The sequence below is a fragment of the Carassius auratus genome, chromosome 14 (assembly GCF_003368295.1).
Source record: "Carassius auratus strain Wakin chromosome 14, ASM336829v1, whole genome shotgun sequence".
Taxonomy (NCBI): Eukaryota; Metazoa; Chordata; class Actinopteri; order Cypriniformes; family Cyprinidae; genus Carassius; species Carassius auratus.
The window spans coordinates 15,540,285-15,558,740 of record NC_039256.1 but is presented as its reverse complement, the minus strand read 5'-3'; the positions used below and the strand labels follow the sequence as shown (position 1 = coordinate 15,558,740).

Below are 18,456 nucleotides of genomic sequence, written 5' to 3'. Positions count from 1 at the left end.
TAGCTATTTTCATTAACATCACTTGTACCTTATTTTATTATTCTTCCCTCTCACAGCTTTGATTGTGTGTGTAGTTTATTTCGCAATACTTCATGTAAAACAATAAAATACCGGAGACTTTACGCCGAGCAACGTCTCCGAACCTACTAAATATTCATTAGCTAAACCTTCGCCATAGTAGATTTTGCGCTGGTTTGCTCATTGGCTGCAGACTGAAATGCGAAACTCGATTTCATTTTCACTTCCTCGTTGTTTCGTTATTGCTTCTTAAAGGCGAAGCAGGCAGAAAAGAAACTTAAGCTGCCACATGCAAATATGTATCGCGCTTTAGTGCTGCTGGTTGTGTGTGATTAGAAAATTACCAAGTTTCTGAGAGTTCTTTTGTGTTAAGGTACATCACATATATTTATATGCAGGTGTTGTGCATAATGCATAGCTGTATGCATCTGACTAAAAAATGCATTAATCTATTGTATGTTTTTATTGAGTGCACTACTGATGTGCATAATAGTTGTGTCCATGACTACAGCTGGAATGACATTTACAGAAAGATATTGAACTGTAGAGATGAGAGAAGCAATGCAAGTTGTTAAAAGCATTATAGCTGTGCAATCCTATCCTCACTGTGTCTTTCCACAAACACACACACACACACACAGAGAGAGAGAGAGAGAGAGAGAGAGAGACTCATTATCTTATCTATGCTGCCAAGCCCTGCAACTCCCAGCGTATGATGCAACCATAGACTGTATAAAAGAGATGCAACACACAGACTCTAACAACACAAAGCATATTTTAATAATACACTGGACTCAGATATACTTTTTTACGTGTACTAGAGTCCCATAATTGCAAAACTACCCTAAAGCTTTTCTAAAATCATCCATGAATTTCCCCTGTATAGAAATAGTTTTTAATTAAACAAACACGAAAAGGAAACAGCTTGACAGATGATTGAGAAACAAGACTGAAACAGAAATAAGATAAAGTTTCAGGGAGTTGTTCTGCTTTCTGTCTCATTTCTCAGGAACACAGCTTGTTTTTAAGCACTTGGCTGGGATCTAAGAACAGAACACCACCTTGTGGTTAATACTGGTGTGATCTCGTGCTACAAGTCTCTTATTTATCAATATTACCATATATTATTATAATTCACTAAAACTAAACGTTAATTCCTTGAAAAGTAAATAAAAAATAAAGGTTAACTGAAATAAAATATAATATTAAAAAGTACTTTTATTTTATCTAGTTGCCAATGCAGCATTTCAAAATGTCATAATTTTAATAATGTAATAAAATAAATCTAAAATAAAATATAAAAAAAAACAAAAAAAAAAACTATATAGACATATTAAAAACCAATAAAATAAAATAAAAAATGCCAATAAATAAAAACTATAATAGCATCTCAATGATCCTAAAGTAACTCTTTGAGAATTTGGACACTTATCAATTTTAGTTTAAAAAAAAATGTTTTAAAATATTTGCTTTAATAGTTTTTATTGCTTCACTTCTCTTAAATAAATCAAATCATTCGGTGTGAATAACCTCATGCTGATTAAGTGAGAAACTTTTATTATTATCAATATTAATACTGTCATTGCTTAATATTTTTGTGGAAATAATTTTCAAGATTCTTTGATAAAAGTTGTCAAGTTTTTTTTGTGTAAACATTCTGAATAAACTACATTCTCAACACAAATTACACAAAGCACACAAGCTTAATAGCAAACTAAAATGTTTATTTATCATAATACAAATTGTGCTATTATTTATGTTCAGAACTTCTGATGATAACTGATGATGAAACTGAGAACCGTGAACCTCGCAGACGAACCAAGCAATGCACAAATGATGAGTGACAGCCAAAAAAATCATAAAAGAGCTGTCTGTGTCAAACCCAGCACTGTAACATTTTACACACCAGGATTAAGAAAATATAGATAATTTCAAATACCCATGATCAAAAAATTGTGTATTAAAATCCAGTATTTCCCTTAAAATTTCCTTTATATCCCTTCCTGTTTTGACTGCAGTCTGCAGTGCTTTAAACGACTACATAATAATTATTAAAATAATGATTTAAAAGTGTTTGTACCCCACTGCAACATAATCAGTTAAATACACATTAATTATTTAGGGAAACAGACTTCTTTGGTCAGCATAGACATAATACATGGGATTTGTTTCTTGTTAGTCATCCTTGGATCATTGCAGGAGGATTTAAAGTCCAGCGCCACCTTGTGGTTGACACGTGTCATGATCTGCATGATCTCCAGCTGCTTGCCGTATTTTGACAGCATCTCACACAGTGAGGAGATGAACCAGGAACCATTAGCATTGTTCCTCCAAGAGTAATAACCTGAGAACAGACAGAAAAGAAAGAAGTAAGGGCATTTATATCTGTGCATTTTCTTTGGTTCTCAAGAAAGTTTCTTCAAATATTAGTTACCTGGTACAGTGGAGTAGACATACAAAAAGTCTGCCTCTATAGGAATCCTCTGTGCCTCCTCTCCACCTACACTGTCGCACTCGATGCCATCATCCAGACCTGTGCCTCTGCAAGCCTGGAGACACACAGGACAGACACTCAAGCATCTGTGTAAGAAGCTATTGATGTCATATCATTTGCATCACTGCATGTCATTGTCACAATTGCAAATGGAAATTGTGAACCATTAAAGCAGGTTCTAATATCTATCTATCTATCTATCTATCTATCTATCTATCTATCTATCTATCTATCTATCTATCTATATATATATATATATATATATATATATATATATATATATTTATTTATTTATTCTGACACGTGTCCTGAGCACAAGTGATGCGCCAGTCAATGTATAAATAACCCGCACCTGACGATGTTTTCAACTAACCCGCCCGCAACTCGGTCCGCAAAAAAGAAAAAGAAAATATAGTACATGACCCGCTTCCTGACCCGCATTTTTTACAAGTAGCAAATGCGTCGCCCCTTTATATTATTTTAATTACTTAAATAGACTATAGCCTACAGCATAATAAGCGTTATGACCGCACACTTAAGGCTTGCCACAAAGAACCGGTTAAAGTAATGATTATGAATGTGTTTAAATTAGCAAGGACTCATTTCATTGTTTAGTAATAAACTGGTGTTTTCTGTGTCGCTGCTAAGATGAAGCTGACGATGCGGACACGCCATGAACACCAGAGAGAAATGCACATTTCATATGGATTACATAATCAGAGAGTAGCCTATTTATTTTGGTTTGAATATTTTATTTTAAAAGTAGACATTTCAAGCATTCTGTAATACATTGCCTAAATTTCTTTTTAAACCCACCGACTAAAAGATTAAGACACTACCTGTCCCAAAATATCACCCAAGGTTTCTACAGATTTTTTCTTAACTATTTCAGAATCTGGAAAAATGACTGGGGCTAACTTGTTACTGCAGTAGAGCGATATGAATGTGTGTGATGTACGGCATGATAAATGCTCGTCACTTCTGCTGCCCAAACTTTGTCAGCCTGTGGGTCATTTGGTTTATTGTAAAACGACTGCACTGATTTGCATGTTTCTTGATGATCAAACCAATGATGATGATGAGCTGCCTTGAACTACGTTTGCCGTGTTTCCCAGAAAATAACTGCATACCTCAGAACGTTCAGAAACCAGTTCAGGTTCAAACATTCAATGGCCCGTAGTGTTATAAATATATAATGTACACACACACACACATACATACATATATAAACTAATACAAATTAAAATGAAGTAAATCAGTGGTAGTAAAAAGTAAAATAACACAATTCTGAACAATAAAAGACTTCTATATTATCAATCGGCTCACCTGAATGAAGAAAAGCTTGGGTTTCCCCACCAGTGATCTGCAGCGGTCTCCTCTGAAGAGTGCAAACAGTTCCTTCAGCTCAATACAGTCATCTGTGCCAAATATCCTATCATCTTCTCCATGACTCAGCAACACACACGCAAACATGGCTGATTTACTGTGATCTTCTTTAGACACTGAGGATGAAAGAATATACGAGTTTATGACTGATCAATTCAATTATTGTAACCAATCACTATTCAGACTCAATCAACATACCTTTAGTTAACAAATTTCTCATCTGTGACACAGTCTGATCATTGTAAATTTTCGTTTTGAAGCCCAGATTTGAGAAGGCCTGAAACACATTCTTTGCATCCTCGTCTGTCCCGTTACGAACTCCCAATCCTGTTCAAAAAGGGGAAAAAAAGGATTAATCAAAAAAGTATCAGGACATTACTACTAACCTGTTCAACTCATCAGGGCTAGTCCCAGCTCGTACCTGTATTTCTCTGGAAATTCTTGTTGTTGATGACGATACATTGTCCCAGACTGGGATAGTTCATATTGTATTGAAAAACATCTGAATGTGGTTTGGCATCCGTCTGATCAATTCCAGCATCTGTGACATTTGAACCCCTGTGCAAACAAAGAGACTTTTATGATGCGTTCACAATTACTTTGGAAATGATTTACTGACACTATAGGAAGTGGTAAATAAAAAGTGGTTAGTTAGCAGTTACTTTCATTAACTTCACAATGAGATTTTTCCTTATTTTTGACTAATTTTGATTATTCACTCACAAAAGAAAATTAGCTGAAAATGTATTTCACCCTCAGGCCATTTCAGATGTATACAGGTTTCTTCATCAGAACGGATGTAAAAAAAAAATAAAAAAAAAAGTGCTTTACATCACTTGCTCACCAACGGATTCACTACATAGAAACATTAGTGAGCAATTTAAAATCTGTTCAGATGAAGAAACAAACTCATCTATCAAAGTTTTGGTTTTGGCTGAACTATTCCTTTCGTATGCCTGTTTTTCTGCATTTCTGCAGTTCAGATCAGTTCAGTTTTCATTTAAATCACACATACTCTTTGGCATTCACTTGTCTGGCATCCACAGAGTCCGACATGGTCACTAAAGGGAAACAAAAGAAACAGATCTACTGATACATAATGCTTCACATTTCCAGCAATTTTAATAAATGTTATAGACTATTATGTCAAATCAACACATTCTCTAGCAATTCCAAGTAACATAACATGAGGAAATTATATATATATATATATATATTTTTTTTTTTTTTTTTTTTTTTGCAAGTTTCTATGCAAGTCACTGATTTTGTACACTCACACACACTTATGTTACTACAACTATTCATAAAAATGACATACAATACTTTAGGATGACTACTGTATTCTTGTAAGGAAATGACCATACAATATGTGTTTTCAAACGCACTTCCCATAAAGCCTGACCTTTAAAACAACAGGTGTAACAAGTTCATATAAAGATAACTTGTTTGTTTCTTTCTTAGTCTCTGCATGTTGAACATCCACAATGATCACAAATATCTGGATTTATGGTAACTTTGTATTATGAATTTTTGTCTTAGACTATCACAGCCACCTTAATGAGACAAAACCTAATTTTAGAAAAACTTAATCCATTGAGTCTCTAGTGGCATTTACAGTCACTTCTGATTTCTTATTATTTTTTTAATCTAAATCCATTTGTCATTCGTTTTTTTAAAAGCACATTTCATTCTGAAACAATATATATATATATATATATATATATATATATATATATATATATATATATATATATATATATATATATATATATATAAATGTAATTAAGGTGATCAGTAGTGTGACTAAGGTAAATAACTTACAGTTGTGTTGTCAGGTGTTTTCCTTCTGAAAAAGAAATGACATACAAATAGTTTGATGATCCGGAAAGTTTTTAACTAGTACAAACCCAAAGAAAGTTTCTCTTTAACAGGGAGGGAGGGTAGAACGTAGACAAATTTATATTGTAAATATTAATGGAGTGATATTTTTAACGTCCTCTAAGACAAATTTTAGATTGTAAATATTAATTAATATTTTTAACGTCTTTTCAATAGCGAAATCCTACTCATAAATATGAACCAAAGAACCAAGCATTAAATCCTAATAGTTCCGTGAGACTGGCTCCACCCACGAAAACGCATGCGCAGTAAACACAACAGTCTCTAAAAGTACAGTACAATATTATAGAAGTCATTCCGAAAGTAATTCTTATAGCGGATTTTTGAGCTTTATCTAAATCTAAATTTACGTATTCTGCTCGAACAGAAAATACTGATTGGCTGATTCTGCGTTCACGTTTGTAATTATTTTTACATGAACCTTCAGAAATCTAATTTGCTTATTTTTGTTCAATTGATGAAGATAGCTTTTTTGTTGTTTCTGTTTTAATAGCCCTGGATGCTTGAAATGCTCAAAAGATGCTTGGAAGCCTAAATGTGCACATAAAGTAATAATGCAGTTTATTTGTAATGCACTTTTCTTAAACCCAAAGTGCATCCAGTCAATAAAACTAAAATAACAAGAACAAAACAACAGTTAATTAAAACCAACCTTAAATAAATGTGTCTTTACGAGAATTTTAAAGTGTTCCAAAGTTGAAGAGTTTCTGATGGTAGAAGGAAGTGCATTCCAGCTTGAGGGCTTTTAATGAAAAAGCTCTTTCCCCCATATATCTTAAATTTAAATGAAGGCTGACAGAGTAAAAGAGAGTTGGCAGAACAGATGGGGTGTGGTGGAATATAAGGACTAATAAGATACAAAGACACATCCCGTGCAGTCATATGTTCACATTAGAACTTCAGAATCAATCTTATAGCGTTAATAGGAAGCCAGTGCAACTGGAAGCACCGGTTGTAATGTGTTCCCGGTGTAGTGTTTCTTCTGTTGCAGTGTATCCAGTAGACTACGTACACAGAGAGTTATAACTCAGAACCACATATTTATTATAGAACACAAGCAGCTCCTGCTGCTAACCCGCTCATGCAAAACCACTGTCTAACTCGTCTAACACCGTAACCCCCACTAAATCAACCCAAGGTAGCCCTCTAGTGGAGTCAATATGCAATTACACCATAATGCATATAACACTACATCACATCCTCCCTTTTCACAGAAAACAATACAAGCAATAAACAGGATATGAACTCTGGATATAGATCTTAAAGTTCTCGTAACAGGAACATTTTCTTTCTTACTTATAGCAAACATCTTGCATATTAAGCAGTTCAGAGCTTAAAAATGCTTCACCTTAATTACTAGGTAAATATACAGTCAATTCATACAGTAGTCCTGAAACCTCACAGGAACTTTTACAACCCGACCACTCTTGGTGGTTGTGGTGCTGCTGTTACATACAGATTGCTCTGGCACACACTGTACAGGCTGATCTGTCACTTCATGTGCCTCTGGGATGTGAGAGTGTGTATCGTCATGGGTCTCAACTTCTGGATTAAATGTTTCTGTAGGCTTGTGAATTGTTTTCCTCAGGTGGCGCCTGTTGCGGTGAAACTGTCGTCCTGCTTCATTGACAACATTATAGGATCTTGGTTCATCTCGTTTTGAAACAATAAGACCCGGTTGCCACCCTCTGTCTGTTTCAATGTGCACAGTATTTCCCGCATGCAGTTCTGGAAGACTTTTTGCCCCCACATTGTAGTGACACGCTTGCTTCTTTTGCAGGGTTTGGAGCGCCTGATGAACACCTTTGGGAGTAGTTGGGCGCAGGACTTCACTGGACACTGGTAAGGTGCTCCTTAGAACTCTTCCCATCAGAACCTGAGCTGGTGAGTAGGACGTACCAGTGATAGGAGTATTTCTCAGTGAGAGGAGAGCAAGGTGATGGTCCACTCCTGATTGTTCAGCTTCTTTAGGACTTGTTTGACCGTTTTGATTGTTCTTTCCGCCATCCCATTTGACTGAGGATAGGCCGGACTTGAGTGTGTCAACTTAATGCCCCACTCCGCAGCAAACGTCTTCATTTCATAGCTAGCAAAGGGTACATGATTGCACACTAGCTCTTTTGGAATGCCATGCCTTGCATACACTGCTTTCATCGTTTCAATTACTGTGTGCGCAGTCTTGTCTCTGATGTTCATCACCTCAGGAAATTTTGACAAATAATCGACAATCAGTAAAAATGACTGACCTCTGATTTCAAAGATGTCAGCAGCTACTTTTAACCAGGGGAGCTCTGGGATTTCATGAAAGATGAGTGGCTCTTTCTGGTTCCTGGGCTGAAACTGCTGGCACGTTGGACACATTTCAATCATCTGCTTTATGTGTTTGGTCATTCCAGGCCTATACAGAAGTTGTCTGGCATGTGCTTTTGTGCGCTGCATTCCTTGATGTGAGATATGTAGTTTCTGCAACATCTCTGTTCTCATTGACTCAGGAATCAAGATTCTACCTGCTACCAGTAATATGCCATCTTGCATAGCCACAGTGTGTCTGACAGGCCAGAACTGATGAATCGAGGGACTGAGTGTCTTTCTATGTGTTGGCCATCCTGTCTTTTGAGTTTTCACAAGCAACTGGAGTGTACTATCTCTTGCAGTAGCATCTTTAAGCTGCTTCAGCATTTCTTCACTGAGAGCCTCTGTTGCTTCAAGTGAATATATGACCCTTTCATCACTGAGATCTTCTGCACATGTGTGTTGGCCTTCAGCGACAGCACGTGACAGTGTATCAGCAATTAACATGTCCTTACCAGGTGTGTATTGGACAATGAGGTCATACTTCTGTAGCTGTAAGAGCATGCGCTGGAGTCTCGCTGGAGCTTTGCTCAATGGCTTCTTGAAGATAGCCTCCAATGGCTTGTGGTCAGTCTGGACATTCACACTGCGTCCGTACACATACTGATGGAACTTTTTGGTCGAAAAGACAATCGCCAGTAGCTCCTTTTCAATCTGGGCGTAGTTCTTTTCTGTATCTGTTAAAGACCTGGACGCATATGCTATTGGTTGCCCCTCCTGCAAAAGACATGATCCTAAGCCGTCTTTGGATGCATCTGTTTGTATGGTGAGTGCTGTGTTGGGGTCATAGTACCTGAGAACTGGTGTGTTTGTCAGTGCTGTTTTGAGTGCAGACAGTGCCTTGTCATGTTCTGGTTGCCACTGGAATGCTATGTTCTTTCTCAACAGCTGTCTGAGAGGAGCTGTGAGTGATGCCTCACCTGGAATAAACGGTGCAAGATATCTTATCATACCCAAAAGACACTGCAGTGCTTGTCTGTCCATGGGTGCTGGAATGCTTACTACTGCCTGTATCTTGCCGTCATCTGCTTTCACACCCTGTGGAGTTATCACATGGCCCATGAAATGTACATTGTTCACCTTGAACTGAATCTTGTAGGGGTTGAATTTCACATTGTGCTTTTTTGCTCTCTCCATAATTTTAGCAACAGTAACATCATGTTCTTGTTCTGTGGCAGCTGCGACAATCATATTATCAGCTACAATGTGTACACCACTTATGTCTCCGAACACTTCATTATTGTACTGCTGAAAAACTTCACTAGCAGACTTGATACCAAATGGTAGACGTTTGAATCTGTATCTTCCCCATGGCGTGTCGAATGTGCATAGTAGGGAGGATTCCGTGTCAAGTTTGACTTGCCAATATCTGTCCTTTTCATCAAAGATGGAGAAAATTTTCTTTTCAGCAAGCTTGCACAGGACATCTTCAGTTGTTGGAATAAAGAAGTGTTGACGAAGAACAGCTTTATTTAGATCACGAGGATCCAAGCATACTCGTAATGACCCATTCTTTTTTTCAGTGACTACAAGGCTGTTGACCCAAGGAGTGGGCTGGGTGACTGGCGCTATGACGTCTGCTTGTAACAGCTGACCCAGTGTGTCTTTCAGTTTGCCCAGCACTGCTAAGGGAATTTTCCTGCAGCCATGTATGACCGGGATTGCTTTTGGATCAACATGAATATGATGTTCACCCGGAAACTGACCGAGCCCTTCAAAAACTGTTGGATGTTGTGCTATCAATTCCTCTTTGGAGTTAGATCGCTTGATTACAACAGTCTCAACTCTTTTTAGCAGTTGCATCTGTTCACATGCTTCCTTACCAAGTATTGGAATGGACGAGTGAACTTCACTGTCACATTTCCAATGATTACATCCGTGTACCATGCGTTCTGTACAGAGCCATGGGTCTCTTTTAGTTCAACTGACCCGATGAATAATGAATCAACAGTGACATTTCTATTGTGTTTAGGCATTGTGTCTTTTTGTTCAGACATGCACACTGAGGCAAAGTGATTCCGTTTTCCACAGGCATGACATGTTGCGCCAAAGGCTGGACACTGTCGTGGGAGGTGAGATTTTCCACACTTTTTGCAGGTGAATGAAACTGCTTTGTGCTGTTGAGATGATGTTCTTTCATATCTCTTGTTCTGTTTTGCATCTTTTGTCTTCTTTTTAATGGCATGAACAATTTTATTCAGCTCTCCCATTGCTTCAATCTGTGTTTTAGCTGCCTCTGCCGCTCTGCAAATATCCACACTTTTTTCAAGAGTCAGGTTTGTTTCTCTTAAGAGCCTCTCCTTTAAATGTTGCTCACTGATACTGAACACAATCTTGTCTCTTATCATGTCAGATTCTGTTGAGCCAAATTCACAGTCCTTACTCTTTTGTTTTAGTTCTGTGACATACTTATCGATGGTAATCGAATCAGGCATGGGGTAGGCCCAGAATTGGTGCCTTTCGAAAACAACATTCTTTCTGGGTAGGCAATACTTCTCCAGTGCAGTTACTATATCTTGCATTGTTTCATTCTCCCCATCTGGCTCTATAGACAGTGAATTGTATACTTCTAAGGCCTCCTCTCCTAAAGCATGAAGGAGAATTGCAATTTTTACCTTTTCACTTTTTGAATCTGAACCAGTAGCAGTCATGTAAATGTTGAACCGCTGTATCCATCTTCTCCAGTTTTCACCTGTATTCCCCGACAGGACTAATGGAGGTGGTAATCTGAACTGATCCATGTTTGTTGGAATTTTTTTTTTTTACTATGGCAGACTCACTTAAGTCAGGATGAGCTCACTATCTTCGTCAAGTCTCAGTGCTGTCGAACGCAGGCTCGGGTTCATGAAAATCCCACTTCTGACACCATGTAGTGTTTCTTCTGTTGCAGTGTATCCAGTAGACTACGTACACAGAGAGTTATAACTCAGAACCACATATTTATTATAGAACACAAGCAGCTTCTGCTGCTAACCCGCTCATGCAAAACCACTGTCTAACTCGTCTAACACCGTAACCCCCACTAAGTCAACCCAAGGTAGCCCTCTAGTGGAGTCAATATGCAATTACACCATAAATGCATATAACACTACATCACACCCTGGGAGCAGTTCAAGAAAGCACACAAGCAGCAGAATTTTGGACATACTGTAGCCTGGTTAGAGATTCAGCTGGAAGGAAAGAGAACAAGGTATTACAATAATCCAGCTTAGTCATAATGAAGGTGTGTATAACCCTCTTTTTGTATCAGCGATGTTGAGAATGCAAGGTTCTTAAGATGGTAAAAAAACAGTTTTATGAATGTGTTTTATAAGTGCATCAAATGTAACGTATCAAGATTCCCCACCTGTGAAATAAGAAATACCATGCTGGAATCAACAACCTACAGTACCTAATTTGATTAGCCTTACTTAGTCGCCGATACAAATCAGTATCAAATCAGTTTGGGAGCCATTCAGCTTCAGGAAGTTATTCTGTTTCCAGTTCCTGGTCTCTTCTAGACACATACTTAACATGCAATGGACATCAGGGCTACTGGTGATGTAAATCTGAGTGTCATCTGCATAGCAGTGATATCAAAGACCATATTTTCTGATACTCTGCCCAAGCCAAGGCATATATAAAAATAGCTGCAATTAAACCAGAAGCCTGGTTTTTTGTTGTTGTTGTTTTTGGTTTGTCTAATTATAGACCTTTTTCTAACCTACCATTTCTAGCTAAACTACTGGAGCGTGTTGTGACTCTGATACTTGCTGTCAGGGATTTGGATTTTTGGCCAGCTGTGTTTTTCCATTTTGTTTGTGTTTCAATGAGTCAGTGTGTACCGGGGCATGGCTATGCGCTCCTCTCTGTGGCTGATTGCTGAATGTGAATCACCTGCTGCCAATCAACTCATCTGCCTCCAGTATTTAAGCCTTGTTTCTTGAGGTATTTGCTGCCAGATTGTTCAGTCTGCTAATGTGGTTCTGTGCTAAGACCTCTCTGTGTCTTTAGATCGGGTGTTATGTCCAAGTTCTAATTCTGTTTCTCCAGTTTTAGACCTCATTCCACCATCCACACCCATTCAACAAACTAGTTTCTCAGATCTACCAACAAATTTATGGCCTGTTTAGTTTCCTGCACCCCGATCTTCAACAGCAAATGAGAGATGGATTGTGTTCCTTGGCTTTGGCAATAAATTAATTTTATTTGCATATTTAGGCTGTTCTGCTTTTGGGTCTAAAGCTGTGTTTGGTTACATCACATGCAGTATCTTGGTCATGTTAAACTTCTGCTGCTTTTGATATAGTGCCACTCTGTTCTGTTGGACAGGCTGCATAATTTGCTGTGTCTTTCCAGTTGTGCCCAGTTTGTTAACTTGTTAATCATAAATCCAATACCGTGCCTGTTTGGCAGGGAGTTTTTCAGGGTTCAGTGTTGGGCCTAATTTTAATGCTGGAGGAACAATTCCACAACTCTGTGATAAATTTACAACTGAAACCATGTGAGGACAGAATGATGCGAGACAGTTCTTAATAACTGAACGGGGAAGTGGATCTAATATGCTGGTAGTTGAATTCAAAGACTTAACTGTACTTAAAATAAAGTAAATTCCAACCATTTCAAAGTTTGGAAAAGTAGTGATTAGAGGATTTAAAGGCTGAATATCAACTAATTCAACCAGGGTGATAGAGATTAAAGAACTGTTAAGAAACATTATATATATTATAAGACATATATGTGTTCCTGTAGCTCAACTGGTAGAGCACTGCACTAGCAAGCAAGCAAGCGCAAGGTTGGGGGTTCGATTCCCTGGGAACACATGTAAAAATTGATAGCCTGAATGCACTGTATGTCGCTTTGGATAAAAGCATCTGCTAAATGCATACATTTAATTTAATATTACACTGATCAATAGAGGAGTGAACAATAATGTCCTTAGTTGGTTTAAGAAGTTTATTATCAGTCCTAGGTCCAGATTTACTAAACAGGGCAAATTAACAGAAGAACACAATTCCATAAACGTGAAATCTGGCCCTTAAACAGTGACTTTACAGAGTTAGTGGTGTGAAGTCCATATGCTTGATATTACAAAATGTAATGCTACGTTGACAACTTCCAATATAGACAGCCCTGAAAAAAGCAGAGATCCATAAAAAAACAGATGCATCTAGCCTCTCACATCCATTTCTTATCCTCTAATGGTTTGTTTTCCATATTTGATCTATTTCAGGGCCGGTAAGAACAGAGCTCACCCGTGACATCAATGAATGGCATATGTACAATTTATCCCAATGTTTATTAGTTTTAGGAATTTATGCTGTATATTGTATACAAGCTATTCTATTATCTTTAATACTGTTGTTATGAAAATACATTTGACATCAGGTCTTTTCACTATTACTGAAGCATCACGATTACTTTATTTTTATTAATCATGGTGAATTTCATGGTGGTAAGGTTTGAAATGGTGCTTAGTCACTTAGACCCTTTGTCCACTAATGCCCGCATGAGCTTGTCTCATAAGAGAATCATATTGAGACGATGCTTTAGACTAGAAATGATCTCAGTGTTTTTTTCAGGGGCTTTTTCATTTCGAATTTCAGGATTCCTGTTTGTAAATATGACTTTGTCTGCAGAGAACTCTACCAAAAGAAAAAATACCAATAATGTTCTCACAGCAGTGTATTGAAGCCATGCCACATAACTTCTCAATAATGTCCAACAGTTTTTTGGCGATTCCATTGTCTCTGGCCTCGGGTTTGACTTGCACCAGCTGACTGTGAGAAAAGTATTGTCCGCTCGATGTTCTCTTGTAGTGCGCAGTACAGTATCGTCTGAGCCTTGGACGCCGGGTTGGCTCCCAACACTTGTTAATGATGGCTTTGATAATGTACCATTCGATTATAATGGTTTATTTGTTGAGCTGTACAGTGTGTGTAGTTATTAATTTTCAGTTTCATCGAAGACCTGCTGAAGATGGTCATTAACAGTCTTTAGCTGGTGCTCGGTTCCCATGATGCACCTGGCTTCCATCAACATGGCAGGCATACAGGATGGGCCATACTGTCAGACAAGATACAGAAATGAAATGAGAAATGGACCAAAGAACAATAAATCCCACCAATGCCATACAATATGCCGAAATGATTTGCTTGTAGAGTCATTTTATGTACACAAGCACTTTGAATTAGAACTGTGTATGAAATGTGCTATATAAATAAACCTGCCTTGTCTTACAGAGCTCAATAGGAATGAAAGATCAACACCAAATCAACTGATTGCAGAGTCCCTCACCGTTTCCACCTCATCCGGATGAGCTGTGCAGTGCTTCATGTACTTTCTGTTGAGCTCCTGCAGGTGTGTGAGCAAAGAGGAACCTTCTCTCAGAGCTTTGAGTCTCTGTTCCATCTCATCATGATCTTTCTGAAGGTTTCTCAGCTTTGTCTTTCCCCTGAGACAAGGAACTCATTTAAATTTTATAGTTATAAATTCATTACTATGATTCGAACAAGTAACGTTTATATAATGGTCTAAAAATCCAGTTCTCCTTTATATGGTCCCTTTACAATAACGGATCTCAAAATTAACATCAGTTACTGTATGTTTACTGTCAGTGCTTACTTTATGAGCTCATTATTGGCTTCCACAAGTCTGGTCCCCTTCTGATTAATAGTGCTGTTGATCTGAAAGAGAGAACAATACGGTTAATGTCTGCAAAGCAACTCTGCTATTCAACATTTCCAGTCCAAAATTTGGAAAAACTCATTCAAAATAACAATTTTCTATTTTAATATATTTTAAAATGTAATTTATTTATTTGATGGCAAAGCTGAATTCTCAGCCTCCAGCCTTCAGTGTCATATGATCCTTTACAAATCATCTTCTCACATTCTTGAGCTCCTTTGTTGCTGTGATCTATGAATAAATACATTTTTTATAATTATGACTTCAGCAACATTTCCATTTATTTTACGTGAAAATGTCTAAAAAACAGTCTCGCTATCTCTGAGAGCTGCTCCTCAAATGAGCGACCGACAGCATCAATGGAGCATTTGACTGCTTCAGAGTTTATAGTCTCCCTGCAGAAACCAGAGTCAAATATTTTAGCAATTGACTTTGATAAGTGTAATTCACACTTACTTATACTGAGTGACAAACTCCTGGAAACTATCGAGCACCACATCAAGATCAGTTGGACTTCTCAAATCCCTTACATTTTTGCATTTGGCCAATGTATTTTTTTGTGTGTTTTTTTTAGTTTTGCAATATAATTTAATGTCATTTCTGTGCTGTTTGGTTGGTTTATGCAACCTATGTTTTTTGAATACGAAAATGAAAAATACTGCAAGAACCAAGACAAGCTTCACTGCACACTATTAAAGCATTCATTGATTTAAAAAACCAAAAAATAAACATTTAAAACAACTGTCTTGTTTAGTACCCGATGAAGATGAAGATTTCCTTTTTTGTTTCTGGCCACTTTGCCGCTGACTGGACGCTCTTCTCTTAGACTTCTCCATGCTTGGGTGCTGTAAAGGACAAACTGAATTAAATGGCCATATTTCATATATCACACATGTAGATACTGATAAATGAAGAAATGAGACATACAAAACTTTCCTCCTCGTCTGTCAGATCCTCTGAGGATGGCGGTGATCTCTGCTGTCTCTGAGCCGCTGCTAGGGTCAAAGAGGATTCTTTTACTGACCTCCGACCTTTGACTGCTTCCTGGAAAAATGAGGGTGAAAAAAACATGCATTCGAAATAAATTACTTTACATATCTGCCATGATTCACAACAGTTTAAGAAGTCTAAACAGCTAAAATGTTTTTAAGAGTCATTAAAGTGTGCTTTTATGAATAATGAAAACTTAAATGGGTTTTCAAGGTCCTTTAAACTAAATATTTGTGTGAATAATATTGGATATGTTAGATATTCTAATATATACAGGCTATTTTATGTATTAAACTATCAGGAAAATAATTCTCATCAAAAAGCAGTCTGATCTGGGGCTTTTTGATGTTTGATTCATGGCGGGTTTCCACTTATGTCATACTCCGGGGTTCCTTTAAGCATTTGTGCATTTATTTCACACTGCTGCGTGATCTGTAATGCTACATTTCTCCAAATCTGTTCTGATTAAGAAACAAACTCATCTACATCCTGGAAGGCTTGAGAGCGAGAACATTTACATTTTTGGGTGAACTATTCCTTTAAACTCTCACATTGGCTGTGTAGCTTGTGGGGATTGATGTTCTTTTCTTGTCTGCATCCTCTCTGCCTTCTGATATGGTTGGCAAAGGTCTGCCTTTACCTCTTCTGTAAAAGTAAAAACACAGAAAGCCTTTACATTAATATACTGATGCATAACCACAGCTGCGTACCAGAAATGCCTCTGAAACCCGATGATCTCACAGGACCACACTCTACCTTACTACTGATTTTTCTCCTTTATTTGTTGTCTGACAGGTCTGAGAGTAACGCAGTCTCGATTCTCTGTATGTATGTACTGTACATGTGGAAGAATTGACAATAAAGCAGACTTGACTTGACTTGACTTGATGTGGTTCCTGGTTCTCTTTGGATGAAGCTTTGTTATTCAATGCCTCGGAAACAGCTTTGCTTATTTTCTTAGCCTGAGTAACTGTGGTCTTATCAGTGTCCATTACACCGAGAGCACACTTCCCAGCTCGTGGTCGACCAATCGTCTCTGGAGCAGACTTTTGGTTCTGTTCTGGTCCAGGACTGAGATCTTCTTCCAAAACGGTACTGTGAAGGGGGTTCCCTGCAAAAGACACCAAGAACCAAATAAAGTCACTTTCTGGACTTTATAGCCTATTTAGAAGAGTTACTTTCAGGCTTTGTTTTCAAAAAGTGATGACCACTTGCTTTTTATGCCATAAATATAAAAACTTGTTTTTGCTTTTTCTTCCAAACGACAGTATTGCAGTTTACAGTATTATTACAGGATTGTCATACCATGAGGAGAATACTGATCTCCTTGAAAGAAACTGGCTCTCTCAATGGATGAAATGTCCAGGGGCTGTGAGGACTCCACTGCATCATTACTGCTCTGTTTTGCATTCTAAGAAATGACAGAAGTTAACAACAAATTCTGCCCAAACCTTTAAGTGCATATTACTGAATGTACAGTAAGTACATGTACAGTATATGGTACACACACATATAAACATATATATATATATATATATATATATATATATATATATATATATACTATAACTTCAGTCTCAGGTCAATACTATACGTTTATTACATGTATCAAATTACACATATAATTTAATGCTTAATATTACTCATATTATAAACAACAATAAAATATTATCCCATAATAAAAGTATATTTGTTTTCAAAATGACATTCTTTAGGAATTATTAAGTCAAAATATAAAAAAGTATGATATAACAAAACATATACAAATATGATGGGTGTCATATTATTAAGTTATATTAAATACTATATTATATAGTAACAACAACAAAAAGAGTTCATTTGTTATCACATAACATTAATATTGCTGATATTAATATGATGTTTCAGGAACAACTTATCAAAAAACAAAACATGTCTAATATTTAATTTGCCATCATTAATATGTCCTATTATACCATCATAACAACCAAAACAACTTCTTATAACTTATAAGTAGTTGTGACATTAAAACTAAAGTTACATATTTCAATAATTAAAATTAAAACAAAAATACAAACATAAATACGTATAAAATAATAAATGTACAAAGTTGCATGACATATGGATGCTAGCTATATTTTATATCATAAATAATAGTAACACCAACATATTTGTTATTACCTAATATAAATATTGGTGGTATAAATTTTATTTTTCAGGAATTACTTGATTAAATATAACGTTGGATAAGAAACATTAAACAGCTGACAACAATTAAACACTCAGCTTCAGCTCGCGCTGAAGAGCTTTCAGAGTTCTCGTCATCCTACTCATCTTCGCATTAATTTAATTACATATAATGATAGATAAAATACTCACTTACAATAAAAAACAAAAACAACAGCCTAGCGTTAATCACAAAGTTTAAAAAAAATTATCCAGAGTCTGACAGTAATAATAATTTTACCGCGAATGTTTGAACGCTTGAACTATACCATTTCAGACACGGGGAAATTTATCAACTTTGGTGTGCAATTTATTTTTTTTAAAGTAGAGAGCAGATTTTACAATTAATTTGTATATATAACATACTAAAATTAAATTAAGACAAAGTATTTCACGTTCCACATATTATTTGTTTAACGGAATAAAATATACTATTTATATTAACC

The 18,456-nt window shown here is 36.8% G+C and overlaps 1 protein-coding gene and 1 pseudogene across 2 annotated transcripts; both read right to left on the bottom strand.

Moving 5' to 3' along the window:
* Window positions 1-1,721: 1,721 nt before the first annotated feature.
* Window positions 1,722-6,467, bottom strand: LOC113113788 (caspase-7-like). 2 transcript variants are annotated; one of them, XM_026280271.1, is made up of 8 exons: window positions 6,450-6,467; window positions 5,720-5,744; window positions 4,914-4,959; window positions 4,320-4,456; window positions 4,097-4,225; window positions 3,839-4,014; window positions 2,453-2,567; window positions 1,722-2,362 (listed from the first exon to the last, which is right to left on the bottom strand). In XM_026280271.1, exons 3-8 carry the CDS (start codon window positions 4,952-4,954, stop codon window positions 2,133-2,135), a joined length of 828 nt encoding a protein of 275 aa, XP_026136056.1. In that variant the 5' UTR covers window positions 4,955-4,959; window positions 5,720-5,744; window positions 6,450-6,467; the 3' UTR covers window positions 1,722-2,132. The 2 variants fall into 2 exon arrangements, with proteins under 2 accessions (XP_026136056.1, XP_026136055.1); XM_026280270.1 differs by lacking the exon at window positions 6,450-6,467 and having other exon boundaries at window positions 5,720-6,018.
* A 6,608-nt stretch (window positions 6,468-13,075) lies between these two features.
* On the bottom strand, window positions 13,076-18,218 carry LOC113113304 (centromere protein U-like; annotated as a pseudogene).
* Window positions 18,219-18,456: the final 238 nt, after the last annotated feature.